Source organism: Falco naumanni, chromosome 2 (assembly GCF_017639655.2).
Source record: "Falco naumanni isolate bFalNau1 chromosome 2, bFalNau1.pat, whole genome shotgun sequence".
Classification (NCBI taxonomy): Eukaryota; Metazoa; Chordata; class Aves; order Falconiformes; family Falconidae; genus Falco; species Falco naumanni.
Genome location: NC_054055.1, coordinates 118,877,750 through 118,894,294, shown reverse-complemented (window position 1 = coordinate 118,894,294; position 16,545 = coordinate 118,877,750). Strand labels below are relative to the sequence as shown.

At 40.3% G+C, this 16,545-nt stretch overlaps 1 protein-coding gene across 6 annotated transcripts in view; it reads left to right on the top strand.

The window, feature by feature from the left end:
- Window positions 1-16,545, top strand: part of NECTIN3 (nectin cell adhesion molecule 3) — a 69,630-nt gene that overhangs the window by 46,336 nt on the left and 6,749 nt on the right. For 4 of the 6 annotated variants that reach the window (XM_040583075.1, XM_040583074.1, XM_040583079.1 and 1 more), the window contains exons 6-7: window positions 5,822-5,960; window positions 7,327-7,408. In XM_040583075.1, coding sequence (XP_040439009.1) covers window positions 5,822-5,960; window positions 7,327-7,408 — 221 coding nt within the window. Of the gene's footprint in view, window positions 1-456; window positions 3,299-5,821; window positions 5,961-7,326; window positions 7,409-16,545 lie in introns of those variants that run through there. The other 2 variants (XM_040583076.1, XM_040583073.1) reach the window with 2 other exon arrangements.

Here is a 16,545-nt window from a genome sequence, read left to right as displayed (position 1 = left end):
ATGTGGAATAACTTACTCTGTGGCATAATCAATTAATTTGATCGAGTATTTCTAACTGCTGCCTGGAAAGATAGAAGGACTGCTTGGATTTTTCCTAATAGGTGGCATTCTTCCATGGGGGAAGTAAATGAACTATGAATAGTCAACATCTGAGCAGAAAAGCTGCATCACCTTGCTTTGAGGAGGGCAAGATGTCTACTTTAAAAAATACTTTATTTCCTCCCCATACTGCCTATCCTGCTGCAGTATAGCTCGAAACCACATGTATAAAGCTCGTTCAAAGCCTGTGGGAAGTGTATGATTTTTTTTGTAGTGCCATGAACTTGAGAATGAAAAACTATTCTTGTAGAACATACCCATCAACTTTGCTTTCTTATAAACCCTTAACTGATTTAGCTTGCATTGACATTCTGTGCCTTTTCTGTGTCTTGTCTACTTCTTTGCTCTTTCCATTAGATCCTCCTACTACTACCACTCGACTGCCCACGGTTCCCTGGCATCCTTCGACTGATGGCATCACAGGTTTAGCAACAGAACCTAGAATAATAGATTTCCCATCATCAACCTTGCCAGCCATGCAGGAAGACACTTGGGGTACCGTCATCGGTAGTGCGGTGGGTGGGGCGCTCTTCCTCATACTTGTCAGTGTTCTGGTCGGAATTATCTGCTATAGGAGAAGACGGACGTTCCGTGGTGACTACTTTGCTAAGAACTACATTCCACCATCAGATATGCAGAAAGAGTCTCAAATAGATGTTCTTCAGTCAGATGATGTGGATTCTTACCCTGACAGTATAAAAAAAGAGATAAAGCATCCAATGAACAGCTTAATATCTAAAGATTATTTAGAAGACCCTGAAAAACCTGAGTGGAACAATATAGACAATATTAACAGGTACCAGGAACGTTATGAAAGACCAATGGATTACTATGAAGGTGGAACATTGGGAATGAAGTATATGGGTGGTGAATGTTACGATGACAATGAAGAAGACTTTGTTTCTCACATAGATGGATCGGTAATATCTCGGAGGGAGTGGTATGTGTAGTGACCACTGAAAACTAAACGTGTACCTACGGTTCATTTCGTTGGCTGATCACTTTCAGATTGTTTATACTTACACAAGAGGAGGAATAAACTTTTTGAAACTGATGTTTTTTCTTTTTTTGGGGGGGGCATTTTTATATTGTGACTCGACACAATGAAAATATTGAATCTGGGGAAAATGTATTTGAGCTGCTTTTTTTCCCAATGCTGTACTACTGTTTAAGATTTGAGTTTTAATGCAGAGTGCTTATATTGGTCTATGTCAGAGGTAAAAAAGGCTAAATTAAAGTTGCCATTGAAAATCGTTTAAGAATAAAAAGTGGCTGTCTTGGCTCTCTGATTTAGAAAGAAGTTTACCTAAGGCAATGATCAACTAAAATCCTTGGGGGCTTTTACTTCAAGATTAAGTGAATTACTCCAATCTAGATACCATCCATGGTAAACTTAATGCTTCTGTATAGCAAATACTTCACAAATTAAAAAGTTACAGCAGAATCAAAGCTTTATTTTTGGATTTTTCTGCACAAAAATGAATACCTCTTAGCATTTTAATGAGCCTTCTTGTAACTATGTACTTAAAGTCATTGCACTGAAGTTAACTTATGAACAAAATTTTGAGGAGTAACTGTGTAAACAGGTCAAAGGCTTGTCTCTGAATAAGATGAAAAAAATATTTTTTATAGTCATTGATTTCTGAAGCTTATGCTAGTGTCTGTATATGTACATACAGTAAGATAGTTAGGCCTGTAATTGGCAGAATGTCAAAACTCATTAATAAATACCAGACTTTTCTTGCAAGTACACAGGGTGCAATTTCAGAGACCTGTTTCTGAGGCTTTGTGGGAATCCTGCCATTGAATTTGAAAGCTGGAGAAGTGGACACAACTAAGGAGAAAACTCTTAACAGATTTTGAAGCTGGAGGCTAATGCAAATTTGGTTATTTTCCTGGGTGCCAATAAACATTAAGCATGCTAAGAGGTGTCAAAGCATTTGCTAGATTTTTTTATGACCAGAAGTTAAATCAGCAGTTTTACGCTGCTTCTGAGTAAGTTATAGTGCTTGCTTTGAAGAGGTTAAATAACATCTCAGATTATTAGGGAAGTGTACGCTTGCATTGCTACTTCACATAGTGAAAACACATTCTCCGATGGTGCAACTACAGAATCTGTTACAGCATCTGTGAAACAGCAGTTTAGATAAACTGTGCAGTCTCTGTACTGCAGTGGATTTGTTTTCCCTGCAAATGATCAATACTGATTTAACAACTTGTTCTTGAAAACAGCATTGTATGTAGGGCATCTCATTTGACTTCTGAAGTAGTTCTACTTTTTGTCTTGGGCAGGTTCACCAAACTAGTTCTGATGATGATGTAGGGAGGAATGAAATAACTTTAGAGGAATTACAGAACAATTATAAATTCATAATTAGAATAGTAGATACTTTGAAGTGCCATTTTTAAGTGCTTAGCTCGAGGAAAATGAAGCTGATAAGGCTACTAGTATTTGAAACCTGGAAAGGGAAAAATCCTTGCTGCCTTTGAAATAGGCTGCGTAATTATGGCTGCTGCGTGAGCATTCATGCTGGAAGTTCTTTTCTATTCTCAAGATCTTTGGTAGCTTTACAGCATTTAGAGCTTCACAAAAATAGTTGTATTGAACGTTGTAGACAATACACTGTGATTGCATATGACTGCATGTCTTTTAAAGAAGAGTAAGACAACAGCTTTATTTGAAATTCAAATGGAAAAGCATCCCTGAAGAACTTAAGTTCATGTTTGGATTAACAGAGTACTGATAACATGATTGACCAAAGTCTCAAGAACAATAGCAAATTATATTGTGTGTAGCTGTAGTTTGGGTGCAAACACAAGGAAAGGAGTTAGATTTTCTAGCAGAAGGTTCTGATCCAAATTATTTCTGGAATAGAGATACCATACCTCTCTTCAAATGAAAAATACTTGATATATCATCTTTAAAAGATGGTGTTATTTGGAAATAAACATAACCATAAGCCTGTTTTCCACATGGGATATCTTGCTTTTGTCTCTGTGGATTTTTTTGTTTTGTTTTTTAAATATATATATTTAATTCCTATGGGTTAAGAAGTTGAAATGTTTTGGAGTTGAAGTTGATAATAGCGATAGGGCTTACGCGTGTTGCAATGTTTTGTACATTATGTCTGCTGTAAAAAGAATTGATTGTAAGTATAAATGGTTGTTGTGTGAATAAACTTTTTGTTACATTCTGGAACATAGGTAGTGTTCAAAAATGTTTGACAGGTATGTTCTCAAAATTGGAGATGAAAAAGCATAACATTACCAGTGGCTGGTAAGCTGGCCGAGATGGGCTTTTTAGCATGCCTTCGTGGAGACTCAAAGCTTACAAAATAAGTGTCTTCAGAAACTATCTTAAAAAGTATGAACCTTGGGAACGATAAATGGGGATAGGTGCTGTCCAAACACTTTCACTTTAAGCACAGCTCATACACTGTCTGGGCTTCACGTTCTTTTTTTTTTAAAAAAAAGTACTATTTTTTCAGGTTTTGTTTTCAGTTACTGTTGCTCTGCTTTAACCATATTTCTTGGAGTGAATAGTTTCCCATCTTTTCTGACCACCTGGCGGTTAAGGTGCTGTGTAGCTGGCACCACGCACCTCGGGTGCTCTCTGGCTTGTTCAGCTTGGCGGGGTAGTCTGGGTGTCTGATCGTTTCTCCGGTGAGACTGATAGAAGTTTTGTGCCTCCTCTTTTGCCAGCGTGATTCAAAAAAAGCAAATAAAGTGAGCTCTCTAGTAATTGCACTTCAGTTCCTGTATGTCACTGCACTTTCTGGGATATTGCTATTTTTCTTGGTGTTCAGTACTAAGTGGGAGGCTATTGTCATCTCACCCAAAATGGGATTTAATGGCTGAACTTTCAATGAAGATAAAATACTTCGATGTTTCAATATTATAGGAGAGTTCACCAGAAAAAAAAGACTCTGGGAAATTAGTGCAGTAGGGAAAAGTCAAACTCTCCTGGTGTAATGAGAAGACCAAAGCATCTTTGTGTACTCTGGACCGAACAGTGTATAGTGGTTCCCTGCAACTTTCCCACTTACGAGCACCCAGTGGAAACTAAACTGAAGCCAATTAAAATGCGGTGGTTAGGTGAGCCTTCCACTGCTCTGTGTGCCCATCCTGCTGGAGACGGTGGGCATTATTGTTCTTACGGATATGTAGGCTGGTATCAGAGACGTAAATGGAGCTTATGCCAAGAAAGCTGTTTTGTGAAATAGAACAATGATCACCGAGGGTGGTATGTTACATTAATCTTCTGGAGTGAAATAGCTTCCTGCAACTTGTTAATCTGTCTTTATCACTTAACTTTATGATAGTCACACAAAAAAATGCTTTTTTCTTTTTTTTTTCTTTTTTTTTTCCCAAGCTACTTAAACATGCCTGCATAAGTGATCCCAGGGGAGTATTTCTGTATGTGTCTAATGTTGTATGTCTTTCATATGCAGTGAGAGGACAGGGATGCCTTTATTGAATTGGAAGGAAGGTGGTTTGGGGTTTTTTGTTGGTTTTTTTTTTCAAATGAGGGATGAGAAAAAGATGGCTTTGTCCAGCATACAGGCAGAACAGCATTAGAATGATGAGTAATTGATAAAAGATACTGCATAGCTTTGTTTTTTTGACGTGTGAATAGACTATATAGCTGAACAAGCTCTTAAAATTTCCTCTGGTAATAAACAGAGGATGGTTGTGTAGTTTCAAGAAACAGCACAGGATTATTTCCAAAGGAAAATAGCTGAAGTAAACTATTAGAAATACGTGACAAGTATAGAGCTGTGTTAATTGTAAACTCTTTTTCTGATTACTTTTCTGACCCAGTAACCAGTGTAGATCAGAGCATTATTTCTATATGCTACCTGTATTTTACAGGTAAAATTTTTAGTTGAAGCTCAAGTGAATTATTGCAACTGTGCAACGTTTTGATAAGCCTGTTGATGCCAGCTTGAAACACTGAGATTGATGATACTGAAATAAAGTATGCAAGCAGTTTTCACAGTCCTGAGATGTAAAACTTACTGAATTTCTAGCGTAGTGAAATGGGTGACCTTTAAAGACTGACAAGTGTGTTAATTCCGTATGAGAGTTGTTAAACATTGGATTTGACGTCAAACGCTGAGGTTGAAAGTGCTTTTAAAAAAAAAAATAATTTTCCTATCCCCGTTAAAATTTACTTACAAAGTGGCTGTTTCTTGTAGCTTGAAGTATGAAGTCCTAGAGATGATGGTGTTAGGGTTTACTTATTGATAAGTGTAAGCGGATTATTAGTGAGTTCACATGTTCATTGCTCCTAGTAGTATATTTCTTTTTCCCTCTGCTTTTAAGTTTCCCTTTTTCCTTTCTGCAGACTTCAGTGGCTTTAAAGAAAGATTGCCAATAAAGCCATAGTTGTCTAGCTTTTTGAATTAATACCTCATTTGCTCATGTAAGTGCAAAAATCTTGCCTTGAACTTGAAAATAAAAGCATGCAGCTAGTATTTATTGAAAGTAGTCGATGAAATCTCTGAAATCATATATATATGATTCATGAGTTCTCTTAATTCAACCAGTTTTTTTAATGGGGTGACTGGACCTGATACTGCAAGAGTGCTAGTGCAGGCCAAAGCTTTCTCTTCGGTCATGGAAGGAAGAAACATTTCTCAGAGCAACGCTGAAATAGCTTATCTGAGTATTGAAAGTGTGTGAACTTCTCAAAGGTGTAATCTATGCTATCACATTGCAGATGTGCCATTTAAGCAGACATCTTCTGTTGCTGTAGCAGGGGCTGTGATTGGAGCAGTCCTTGCTCTTTTTATCATCACCATCTTTGTGACAGTGCTGTTGACCCCAAGGAAAAAAAGGCCATCCTATCTTGACAAAGTGTGAGTATGTGTTGCTTTTTTTTTTTTTTGAAACAAAGCAATATGCAGAAAGTGTTTGTTCTATATAGGATTTTGAATGTCTGAGTTTACTTAACAGCTGTTCAGCTGTCATAATTTCAGGACTGTGTTTTCAGAGTAGAAAAATGTAAAATCACTTGAATTTCTGAAAAAGAAATGAGGCAGCTAAGAATGACTTTAGAGGTAATCTTATTTAACTCTTCAGAAGTTGTTGGGTTTTTTTAAAGAAAACTCATCAGTTGAGCTGGAGGACAGGGGAGAGATCTGTCTTGATTGATGGCACAGACTGCTAGTTTATCATAACCATGGGTCTAACATGAGAGAAGATTGACCATGCTTTGCTGCAGTGAAGGTTTGCTAAGATTTATCCTGGGGTGTGTGTAAAATGAAGCAAGCACCCACAGATGTGTGACTCAGCGCGCTTTCTGGAATGTCGGTTATTTCTTCGAGTCTCTGGCACAGACAGGCAGTTACTTCTTTTAAGCATCCAATATAGTCAAACAAAACCAAGCAAACTAAAAAAGTCTGAAAAGATTTTTGTCAGTTAAAAGTGTATGATGTCTAGACCCTGTTTGGAACACGTGTAAGAAGTGATGATGTTTTGAATATCTGTAAATGCAAGCCTTTTCACACATGCTGTATACAGTTAACACTTAAACTGAATGAGAAATGAAAATGTCTGTCATGTCTGTATATATCTAATGAGGAATAGAATAAAATAACTTGCAGCGTTTAGCACAAAATAAGTTTCAGAATTTGAATCTCTTGAGCTAGCAAGATGTCAAGTGTTTTCCTACAACAGTAATTTCTAACATGGTTTGAAATATCACTTTCTTGTTTATTTCTCTTGAATTCTGTAGCTAAAGCATATTTATATGTCTAGTCTTAAATGTTTTATTTCTTTTAAAACCATTTGCTTTCACTGAGAAAGTTACAATAGAGAAGTCTTGCATGTAGTATATTGATTGTAAGGCTTTCTCAAAGACTTTTCAAAGAGAAGCTGTATTAGTAAATGTTGCTCAAGCTGTATCTCATAACCTAGAAATGATGATAGATACTACTAGTCCCTAGTCCTACTTAGTTTGGAGTTTGTGGGGGTCTACTTTACACCTTATACGATAAATAACAAGTTATAGGCAGTGCTTTTCTACAAAAAGCATGTGCCTGAATTATTACTAGTGGTGGATGTGTTCAGCGTGACAGTATTTCATGTGTGTCATTGCTGACTGAGAGGTGTGTGTCCCTGAATGTTGAGTGTTGGAGGATTTGGCAGCTAAAGTAACTATCTGACGATTCAGTTGGGCTTCACAAATACGGCATGTCGTATTTCATTCTATTTTCGCTACAGGATTGATCTTCCACCCACTCACAAACCATCCACATGCGAGGAGAGAGCATTCCCTGTACCACAGAAGGAAGCTATGCTTCAGGTGGGTATGTGGTTATATACGTCTTACACTGAGGTAAGAAAAGCGTTAACTTTCCTCTGTTCTGTTAGTCTGCTTGGCTTTCCTGGTAATGTATAGTCTTCTGATTGTTGGCTCACAACCAAGAGGTTTCCTTGTACTTGGGTGATACCCGAGTCTTAGGTCCTTGGTGTTAAAGTCATCCTTAAAGGTCAGGAAACTGGTTGATAGGTCCTTTTTGTGTCTCCAGTAGCATTTAACAGCCTCTGCTCCTCTTGAAGTAGAAAAAAGCTATAGTTGGCGTTTTCTGGTGATCAAGAGAATATACATAGTTTTAAAAAACTTACCTTTGTTTTGGGGGGAACAAATATATTTGGTAATCTTAAGAACTGACTTGAGCATCATAGCCTTCCTTGCCATTCTTCTAAGCTGTTAAGGGCTGAATAGTGGGGATATATTAGAATTTGGGCTGTTGTGTGTCTTATTTACCAAAGTATGGTTTTGGTTGCCAGTGAAGATCACTAAATCACTTTGAAATGTCTGTAATTATGTAACTTGTAATTTTATCTTTCTTTTTTTTTTTTCTTGAATTTACCAGCAAGAAAAGACTGTACTAGTTGTGTCGCAAGTACATGAAATTTTAGTATGCTTTCAAGGGTAGCTTCATGTGATTTAAAGTAATGCTGTGCAAACAAGATGGCTACAGGTATTAAAGTTCCTTATCGGCGTTAGTGTTTGGGGGGGTGTAGCCTGATCCAACAGGAGGTGATACAAGGGGAGGCTAATGCCAGCAGATGAGGCAGATAGAGTAAGTGGGGAGCAAGGAAGGGTAGGACTGCCCTTAGCTACAGCATGGCTTTGTACTGGGTTGGGCTGCTTGTGAAACTCGTGAAACCACTGTTGGCACTAGGAGACACGGAAGGGCCCTGTTCGTGGGAGACAGCATGGGGTAGTTCATTATATGAAGTGTAACAGTCTGTTCGTGAGCGCTATAGATCCTGACTATAGCCCTCAAAGTGTGAGTGGTTTTTCTTTTTGCTTTTTTGTCTGGTATATATTAAAAATCAGTCAGTCTGATTTTTAGGTTTCTAATTAACTGAAGAAAACTTAATCACCTAACAGTATTAGTGAGAACTGGTTCGTAATTATTCTTAATGGAATTTTTGTTCCATCACCAGTGCTTTGTGTAAATACTATGATTCTAACCACTGATGTGCTGAATTATAAGACTGAGGTAATTCAGGCAATCAATTATTTATAACAAATAGTGTTTTTCCAGTACTCCACTGTACCTTTGCAGTTTTAGGGACCAATAAAAGCCTTTTATCTGATAGAGGCATGCTCTAGGAAAAAAATCTTCACCTACTTTCAAGATGGATTTTTATGGATATCTTAGTAATGCTGAAAATACACTTGAGGATTTTCTTAATGTGATTGCTGGTTACTAAAGCTCACCAAATAAGAGTTGCCAATAGAAGCTTTCCCCTTCTACATTAAAGTAACGCATGTAAAGAACATAGGTTATTACAGATATCACATTGAGTAGTACTTCTTTATATTGTTGCTGAATGAAGAAACTTCTCTCAGATCCCTTGCTACTTCTAGTAGCAGCCTGATTATTCTAACTTTTTGAAGGTATAAAATATTTAGTTGGCCAAAAGCCTAATAGGTTTTTGCCTTCTGATCTTGAAGGTGGTGTAACACCTAGGATGGCACAAAAGAAAAAATGCTTTACTGTGCTCAGGCTGGGCGTCTTGTGCTAACTATGTAGTAACTCTTCTGTCACTACAACACTCAAGGAATGCGATGGTGAGTCACGCTTCTGCTAATACATTCCTGTGCCTTAAGTATTATGGTAAAATAATCTCTTGCTTACAGAATCAGGAGATACAGACTGTTGTGGTATTTGTGCATCTGTAGTGCTGCTAGATGACAAAGTGATGACAAAAGGAAATGCAGTTATTTGTCCTTTACAGGGCTACTCGTAAAGTGTATACCTTACTGTTTTCCTCTTTGAAACTCTGCTGTCTTTGAATTCTTTCTTGGTTTTGCTTACTCTGGCTTTTGTTAGTGAACACTTAAGAACTAAGAAAAGGTGAAGCTGTCTGCAGTCTTTGTTGAACATACAATAAAATGTTTTATCTAAATATATTTTGTAAATAGAGAAAAGACCTTAAACAGACTGAATTGTATACTCACTGCCCTCAAGCTGGATAAATACAGTTTAAAGTTGTTTTGGGGAAGGGAGGAGAGTGATCTAGCTCTCCTTCAGGCTTAAATGTTAATTGTGCTTTAGTTAAAAATAATGGATGTTGGCATAACATTGTTAGTGTACCTGTTCTTTTTCTCTTTTGTGGAGCTCCAAAGCTGAAAAGAGCTGGAGGGTGAGTCTTTCTAGATGATACTACCTAGAATCGGCATGTACTCTCTGTTATGCTTTAGGCAAGAACTTCTACTCTATTCAATAGAAATACATGTCAAAATACTAGCTTTAGCCAAAAAGTGATTGGTTGCATTGTTTTGGTGTAGTAAGCCAACGCTTGAACAGCTGTAAAGAGGTAGGAGCAAGTTAGCAGCCTGTCGCTACGTCTCATCCTGTTGGTCTAGAAGTCGGTACTAGCCGTGTATTCTGGGTTCCAGGTGCTGCTTGAACTGCACAGTCGTTAGTGAGAAGCATGCTGGTGAAGCCTCTCCAGGCGGCTCAGATGAAAGCTTCTGGTTACACTGAAAACTGCAAGTGAAGCATCACTGCATTGTCAGCAGCAATAGATGGTCTAATTCAGTCTGAGCAGAAATGTTAAGCTTCACGAAGGTGCAAAGCCAAGTTAAAGGAGAATGAACTTAAATGGTGTCTTCTGCATGCTGACAATAACAGGATTGAAAGTGGATTGATTCAATTTAAGCTGATTCTGGCAAGTTGTTAAATGTAATGTGCAAATTTTTCAGTCTTTTATATGGTTATTGTTCAAACCGTGCACAGAGGCTTTTTTGGATCTTGTATTCCAAAAGTATTTTGGATCAAGTATTCCAGGTGCAACTGAAGAAGCTGCAGTTCTGTTTGTGTCCTAGCTGTTGTATTTTACTAAACTTTACCCATGCCTGAGTAGGTAGGTATCGGTGTTAAAATGAAGTGGGCTGTTGTAGATGTTAGATAGTACTAGATAGTCAGTGTCTTTCATGGTTCATCCTTCAGACTTGGAAGCTTAAGTATACTTTAAGAATTTATTAGTGTTTACGTGCTAATGTTAAATAATAAGCTACATGTATATGTAAAATTACTGTGTAATGGAGTACTCATAATAATTTCTCAGTACTGATATTTGCAGATAACAGTTTACGTATCCATGTGAATAATTTAAAAATTGAGAAAGACTGCTTCACTTATGGCCCTCAAAGTGAGGCAAAGTCCAAAACACAGGAGTAATAAGTGGAACAAAGGAAAAAATAAGGCAGTATAATTTAATTTACTGTGAAGACTGTAGTTCATCTTTATCAACTTTTTTTAGTGACAAAGCTATCGCTTTTGTCCGGGTGGTTTTTTAACAGTCATTGTCATGGAAATACTATTTTGATACTCAGAACTATTTTTGGCACGTAATGTGAAAGAGCAGTGAGCAGCCTGAAGGTTACATCTTTGGTGAGAGAGGGATCTCTGCTTGGCACATGAGTTTTGTGGCGAATTGAGAGGAAGTTGAGCAATGGAAGAATTCCAGTGGCTTAAAAAAGAATTCCTCTGTTGCATAATATTTATAAAAGGAGCGGGAGAGGAAGCACTAATTCAGGCATCCTTTGAATCATTACAGTTGCTTTCACTATATTTCAAAGAATATATTGCTCAGAAGCAAACTTTACTTGCCTAGAAACATGGCTGAGATGCACAGTCTTTGACGCTGTGAAAACTGAATTCATGTCTTTTTGCTTTTGAAGGAAAGCAGGGGGGAAATGTAGTTTTGTACAATGGAGTGCATGAATGTTCAGAGTTCTTGAAATATTCAGAAATAATAGAGCTTTTTTGTAGTGACAGAAATAGAAGTGGAGAAGGGAGAAACAGCCCAGTAGGTAATTCTAGCCATGAGAAGGCTGACTTGAGACTGCCAGCTTGAAAGAATATGTCACGTATTTAGCCAGGCAACCCTGTCAAATGCTAAAGCTCCTTAATGGTAATATTTGTATTTCTGTTTGACACGGGGAAGAAGATGATGGAATTTTATTAGCACATTTAAAAGCATATAACGCTATTTGCTGAACGAAGGCATTACTGGATCAAATTTGAAAAGATCATCCACAGTACTCTGAAACCTAGCATAATATTGATTCATTTATAGATTGTGGCACTCTTGCACTTTTCTAGTTGTGGGTTTTTTTTCCTAATGGTCTTAATACAGGTGGGAATGTCTCTTCCTTGATGAAGAAGGAAGCATTATTGTTATAATTTGCCTTAGATTGAAGAGCTGTTTAGGCTAACAAGGAAGGAAGGAAGCACAAAATGTGCATAGATAAACTCATCTATATTGATAAAAGGATCTTACAATGGAAAAAACAATTAACCAGATAGAGACTAGATGAGGCACAAGCTTTTTACTGGTGGAGGCTTTTGTAATGGGATTTCTAAATTGGAAAGGATGAGAAAATGTAAGATGATGATGATGGGATAATTGCTTTAGGCTTTTAAAGGACTTGGAGAAGAAGCATGTTTAAAATGAAACTCAATGCTTTTATGAAACTCTGCAAGATGTAAAGGTAAGTATCCAAGCACAAAACCCCAGGTACACTGTGTTTTTCTGCATAGAAACACTGTAGCTCAACACCAGCTACAGTGAACCTGACGATTTTGGTTCAATCACTTGCTGCATGGCAGTAAAAGGTACAACTTTGTTCTGTAGCAAAGATGTTGTGTTTGCATACCACGTGAGATTTTCTTTGTCTCTAAAATTAATTGCATAAATGAACCCACTGGAATTTCCAGTTCTGGTTTCCAGTGCTTGTCTAAATCATGTCTAAATCCACTGTTGGTAGAAATTCTTGAGCAGGCAGTTTTTTGCTCACAGAACATTAGCCTTTGGTGGTGGTGCAGGGGTTCTTGTTCCTCGTGTGTTTCATAGTCATTTAGTTTGGAAAAGAACTTTAAGACCATCAAGTCCAACCATTAACTCAGGACTGCCAAGTCCATCACTGAATTGTGTCCCTAAGCACAACGTCTGCGTGTGTGTTAAACGCCTCCAGGGATGGTGATGCCACCACCTTCCTGGGCAGCCTGTGCCAGTGCCTGACCACCCTTCCCATGAAAAAATTGCTCCTGATAGCCAAAGTAAACCTCTGCTGGCAGGACTTGAGGCTGTTTCTTGTCCTGCCACTACTTACCTGGGAGATGTCTACACCTCCTACACCCCCTCGCTACCACCCGCTGTCGGGCGGCCGTAGGGAGCGATCAGGTCCCCCCTGAGCCCCCTCCTCTCCATGCTGAGCACCCCCAGCCGTGTGCCCCAGCCCCTTCCCCAGCCCCCTGCCCGGCTCTGGACACGCTCCAGCCGCCCTACGTCCCTCTGGGCCTGAGGGGCCCGAAACTGAACCCAGGGCTCGAGGTGCGGCCCCACCAGCGCCGAGCACAGGGGCACGGGCACTGCCCTGGCCCTGCTGGCCACACCGTTCCGGATCCGAGCCAGGGTGCTGTTGGCCTCCTGGGCCACCTGGGCACACTGGGGGCTCATGTCCAGCCGGCTGCTGACCAGCACCCCCGGGCCCTTTCCATGGGGCAGCTTTGAGCCGCTCTGCCCCCAGCCCGCAGCGCTGTGGGGCTGGTGTGACCCACGGGCAGGACCCGGCACTTGGCCATGTTGAACCTCACACAACTGGCCTTGGTCCATCCCCCAGCCTGCCCAGACCCCCTGCAGAGCCTCCTGCCCCCAGCACGTCAGCACTCCCCCCAGCCTGGTGCCAGCTGCAAACCTGCTGAGGGTGCGCTCGGTCCCCTTGTGCAGATCGATAAAGGTATTAACCAGGACTGGCCCCACTACTGAGCTCTGGGGAACACCATGTAGAACTGGCTTCCAACTGGGTGTAACTCCGTTCAGCACCACTCTTTGGGCTCAGCTGTCCATCCAGCTTTTAACCCCGCACAGAGTATACCTGTTCGAGCTGCGAGCAGCCGGTTTCTCCAGGGAGATGGGAGATGCTCTGGGAGATGGTGTCAGAGGTTTTGCTAAGGTCCAGGTAGACACCACCCATGATCTTTCCATCATCCACTAAGCAGGTCATCCTGTTGTAGAAGGAGATCAGGTTCATCAAGCAGGACCTGCCTTTCATAACCCCACGCTGGCTGGGCCCAGTTCCCCCAGTTGTCCTGCGTGTTCTGTGTGATGGTGCTCAGGATGACCTGCTCCATAACCTGCCCCACACCAGGGTCAGGCTGACAGGCCTGGAGTTCCCTGGATCCTGCTTCCTGCTCTTCTTGTATATCGTTGTCACTTTGCCTGATCTCCAGTCTCATGGGACCTCCCCGGTTAGCCAGGACTTGATAAATGATGGAGAGCGGCTTGGTGAGCTCCACTGCCAGGTCCCTCAGCACCCTTGGGTGGATCCCATCTGGCGCCATAGACTCGTGTATGTCTAAGTGGAGCAGCAGACCACTAACGGTTTCTTCCTGGACTGTTGGGATTTCATTCTGCTCATCATCCCCGTCTTCCAGCTCAGGGCTGGAAGTTACCCTGAGGGTAGCTGGTGTTGCTATTGGAGACTGAGGCAAGGAGAGCATGAAGTACCTCAGCTTTTTTTTACCTCATCCTTTGTGGCAACGTTCTCCCCCGCAGCCTGTAAAATATGCAGATTATCCTTCGTCCTCCTCGCGTTTCTAATGTGTTTGTCAAAACATTCTTTTGTTACGTTTTACAGCAGTGGCCAGCCTGAGCTCTAGCTGGGCTGTTCTCTCTCTAACCTTTGCCCTGTGTAACCTCACAACATCCTTGTAGTCCTCTCCAAGGGGTAAGCTCTCCTTTCCCCCGCTCCCCACGTTCCAGCCAAAGCTCTCTGTTTAGCCAGGCCGGTGGTCTGCCCCACTGGCTCGTCTTCTGGCACGTGGGGACAGCCTGCTGCTGTGCCTTTAAGACTTTTCTTCTTTTTGCTGCCTGATGTGGTGACTTCATGCTCTTAGCACGGGTATGAAAGAGCAGTGTCTTCTTCTGATAAGTGGTAAATCACATATTCTCAGAACTGGTCTGCAGATTGCATTCTAGGACCCGACAAGCAAACGCAGTGTGGCCTTAAGGGCAGGGGTAAAAAACCCTTACATTTAATTAGAAGACAGAAAACATGGCAAACTAAAGTTGGAGTAACAGGCTTGTGAAGATGGCAGCAAAGAACTACTGGAAGTGGGGAGTAAGTAGAAAACATTAGATTATTTTTTTGAACTTGTTACACAATGCATTTGCAGGTCACGTTACAAGTTAACTCAAAATTGCTTAAAAACTTGAACTAAATAATGAATGTGGAAAAGTAAAACGTTAAGGGCAAGGGAGGAGAAAAGAATGAAGTGTTACTGAGATTGGGTTCTTTGCCAAAATATTTTTGAAGGTGAGAACGTGGGTGTATGACCAGTGCAAACGTTACCTCCCTGTTTGAATTTTCGTTGGGTGTCTGGGGGGGCTCTGCCGTGAGACCTGCAACTTCGCTACTTCATGTTGTTGCTACCACTGTGAGGCTCTTGGGGAAAGCAGGAGTTACCAACCAGAAACAAATTGCCAATTGTGTAAAAGCTGGTGCTTTAGCCTGTTGCGCTCCTGTACGATTAGCAGTGAGGCACACAGGGAAGAAGTTAATTAGTGATACCATGGTGTAAACTGTATCCTAAATTATAATTCTTAGGTAGCGTTGCTTGGTGTGATTAAAATTGGCCATTCTTCCACTCAGGCAGCTGGTGATTAACTGTCAGTCTGGAAATAACCTGTTTCACTAAAAGTTACTCCACCATAATGGTGACCAAAAAAAAGAAAAGTTTTTTACAAAAGAAGGTTTCGAATCTTCTGTGTCAAGTAAATGACGTTATCATTAATATATTCTATAGCTTGTCTAATCTAAAATTCGTGATCAAAAGTGGCCCCTCAGTGAGCTGACTGAATTGCAGGAAGGTTTTCTGCTCCTGCCTGAGGAAGTGTTTGGTTGTGCTAGTTCTTCCCTGGGAAAAATACCATTATTCACAGAGCTGCAAATGTATAGTTGCAGTATAGGTTTTTTATTAAACTAAGTTTAAGAAGAAAATTAAAGTGTAACATTTAGATACTCTCTACCCCTTCTGATAGACTTTAAAGCCGTAAATACCCAAGAAGGATCCGAGTTGCTTGGGATTTGAAAATACACCTTCAAGTGTGCTGTGTCACGTGTGCAGTGTATTTATTCAATAGAGCCCAGAAAAAGGGCAAGGAAGCATTTCTTCCTGAAATGAGTAGAACTTTGTCTGCCAGATAAAATCAAATTAGAGGTGAGTATATAAACATGCACAAAGTGACAAGTTGTGTTTATTTTAATGGTTTTGTAAATAATTGAGTGTCTGTTTAGCTCTTGGGTCAGTTTGGAAGGTCTTACGTTGTCTGTCCTCGAGGAGACAGTGCTTTGCTCTTGTGTTGTGCTTTGACTGTTTAGGGGAAAATCAGGGAGGCAGTTCCAGAACTGGGCTCTTATTAGCCCAAATTCTAACTTTAATTTACATGTTCAAGATGTGTATATATAAGCTAATCAGTGCTGTAACTACTAATTGCATGGAAGTATTCAGCAACTTCATGTAATGCAGGCAGGTGTTGGAAGTAATGACCCCTTTGCAGTGAAGAAAAAATTATATCCAACTATTCTTAGCCCGAATAGGTTTATTATGAACCGCACAGAATGCAGCCTGTTTGTATTCTGTTCTGATATGAACCCTGTTAAAGAAATGAGCTCTTCGTGATACGATGGCTCTTTACGAGCTTTGATTGATGGGTTTCTTTCATGCGGTTACTCTTACCGCAGTGCAGTTGCCCTCTCCTTTGGCAGAAAATCACAGGCACCATATGTTGGTCCACTCTGTCTTAATCTTACAGCTGTTCAGGCTGTGTCCTGCTCGTCTGTAAAGTTTTACCTTTCGAGTCATAACTGTGGTATCTCTTAGACCAGTGGCAGTGTAACCTCAAGGTATA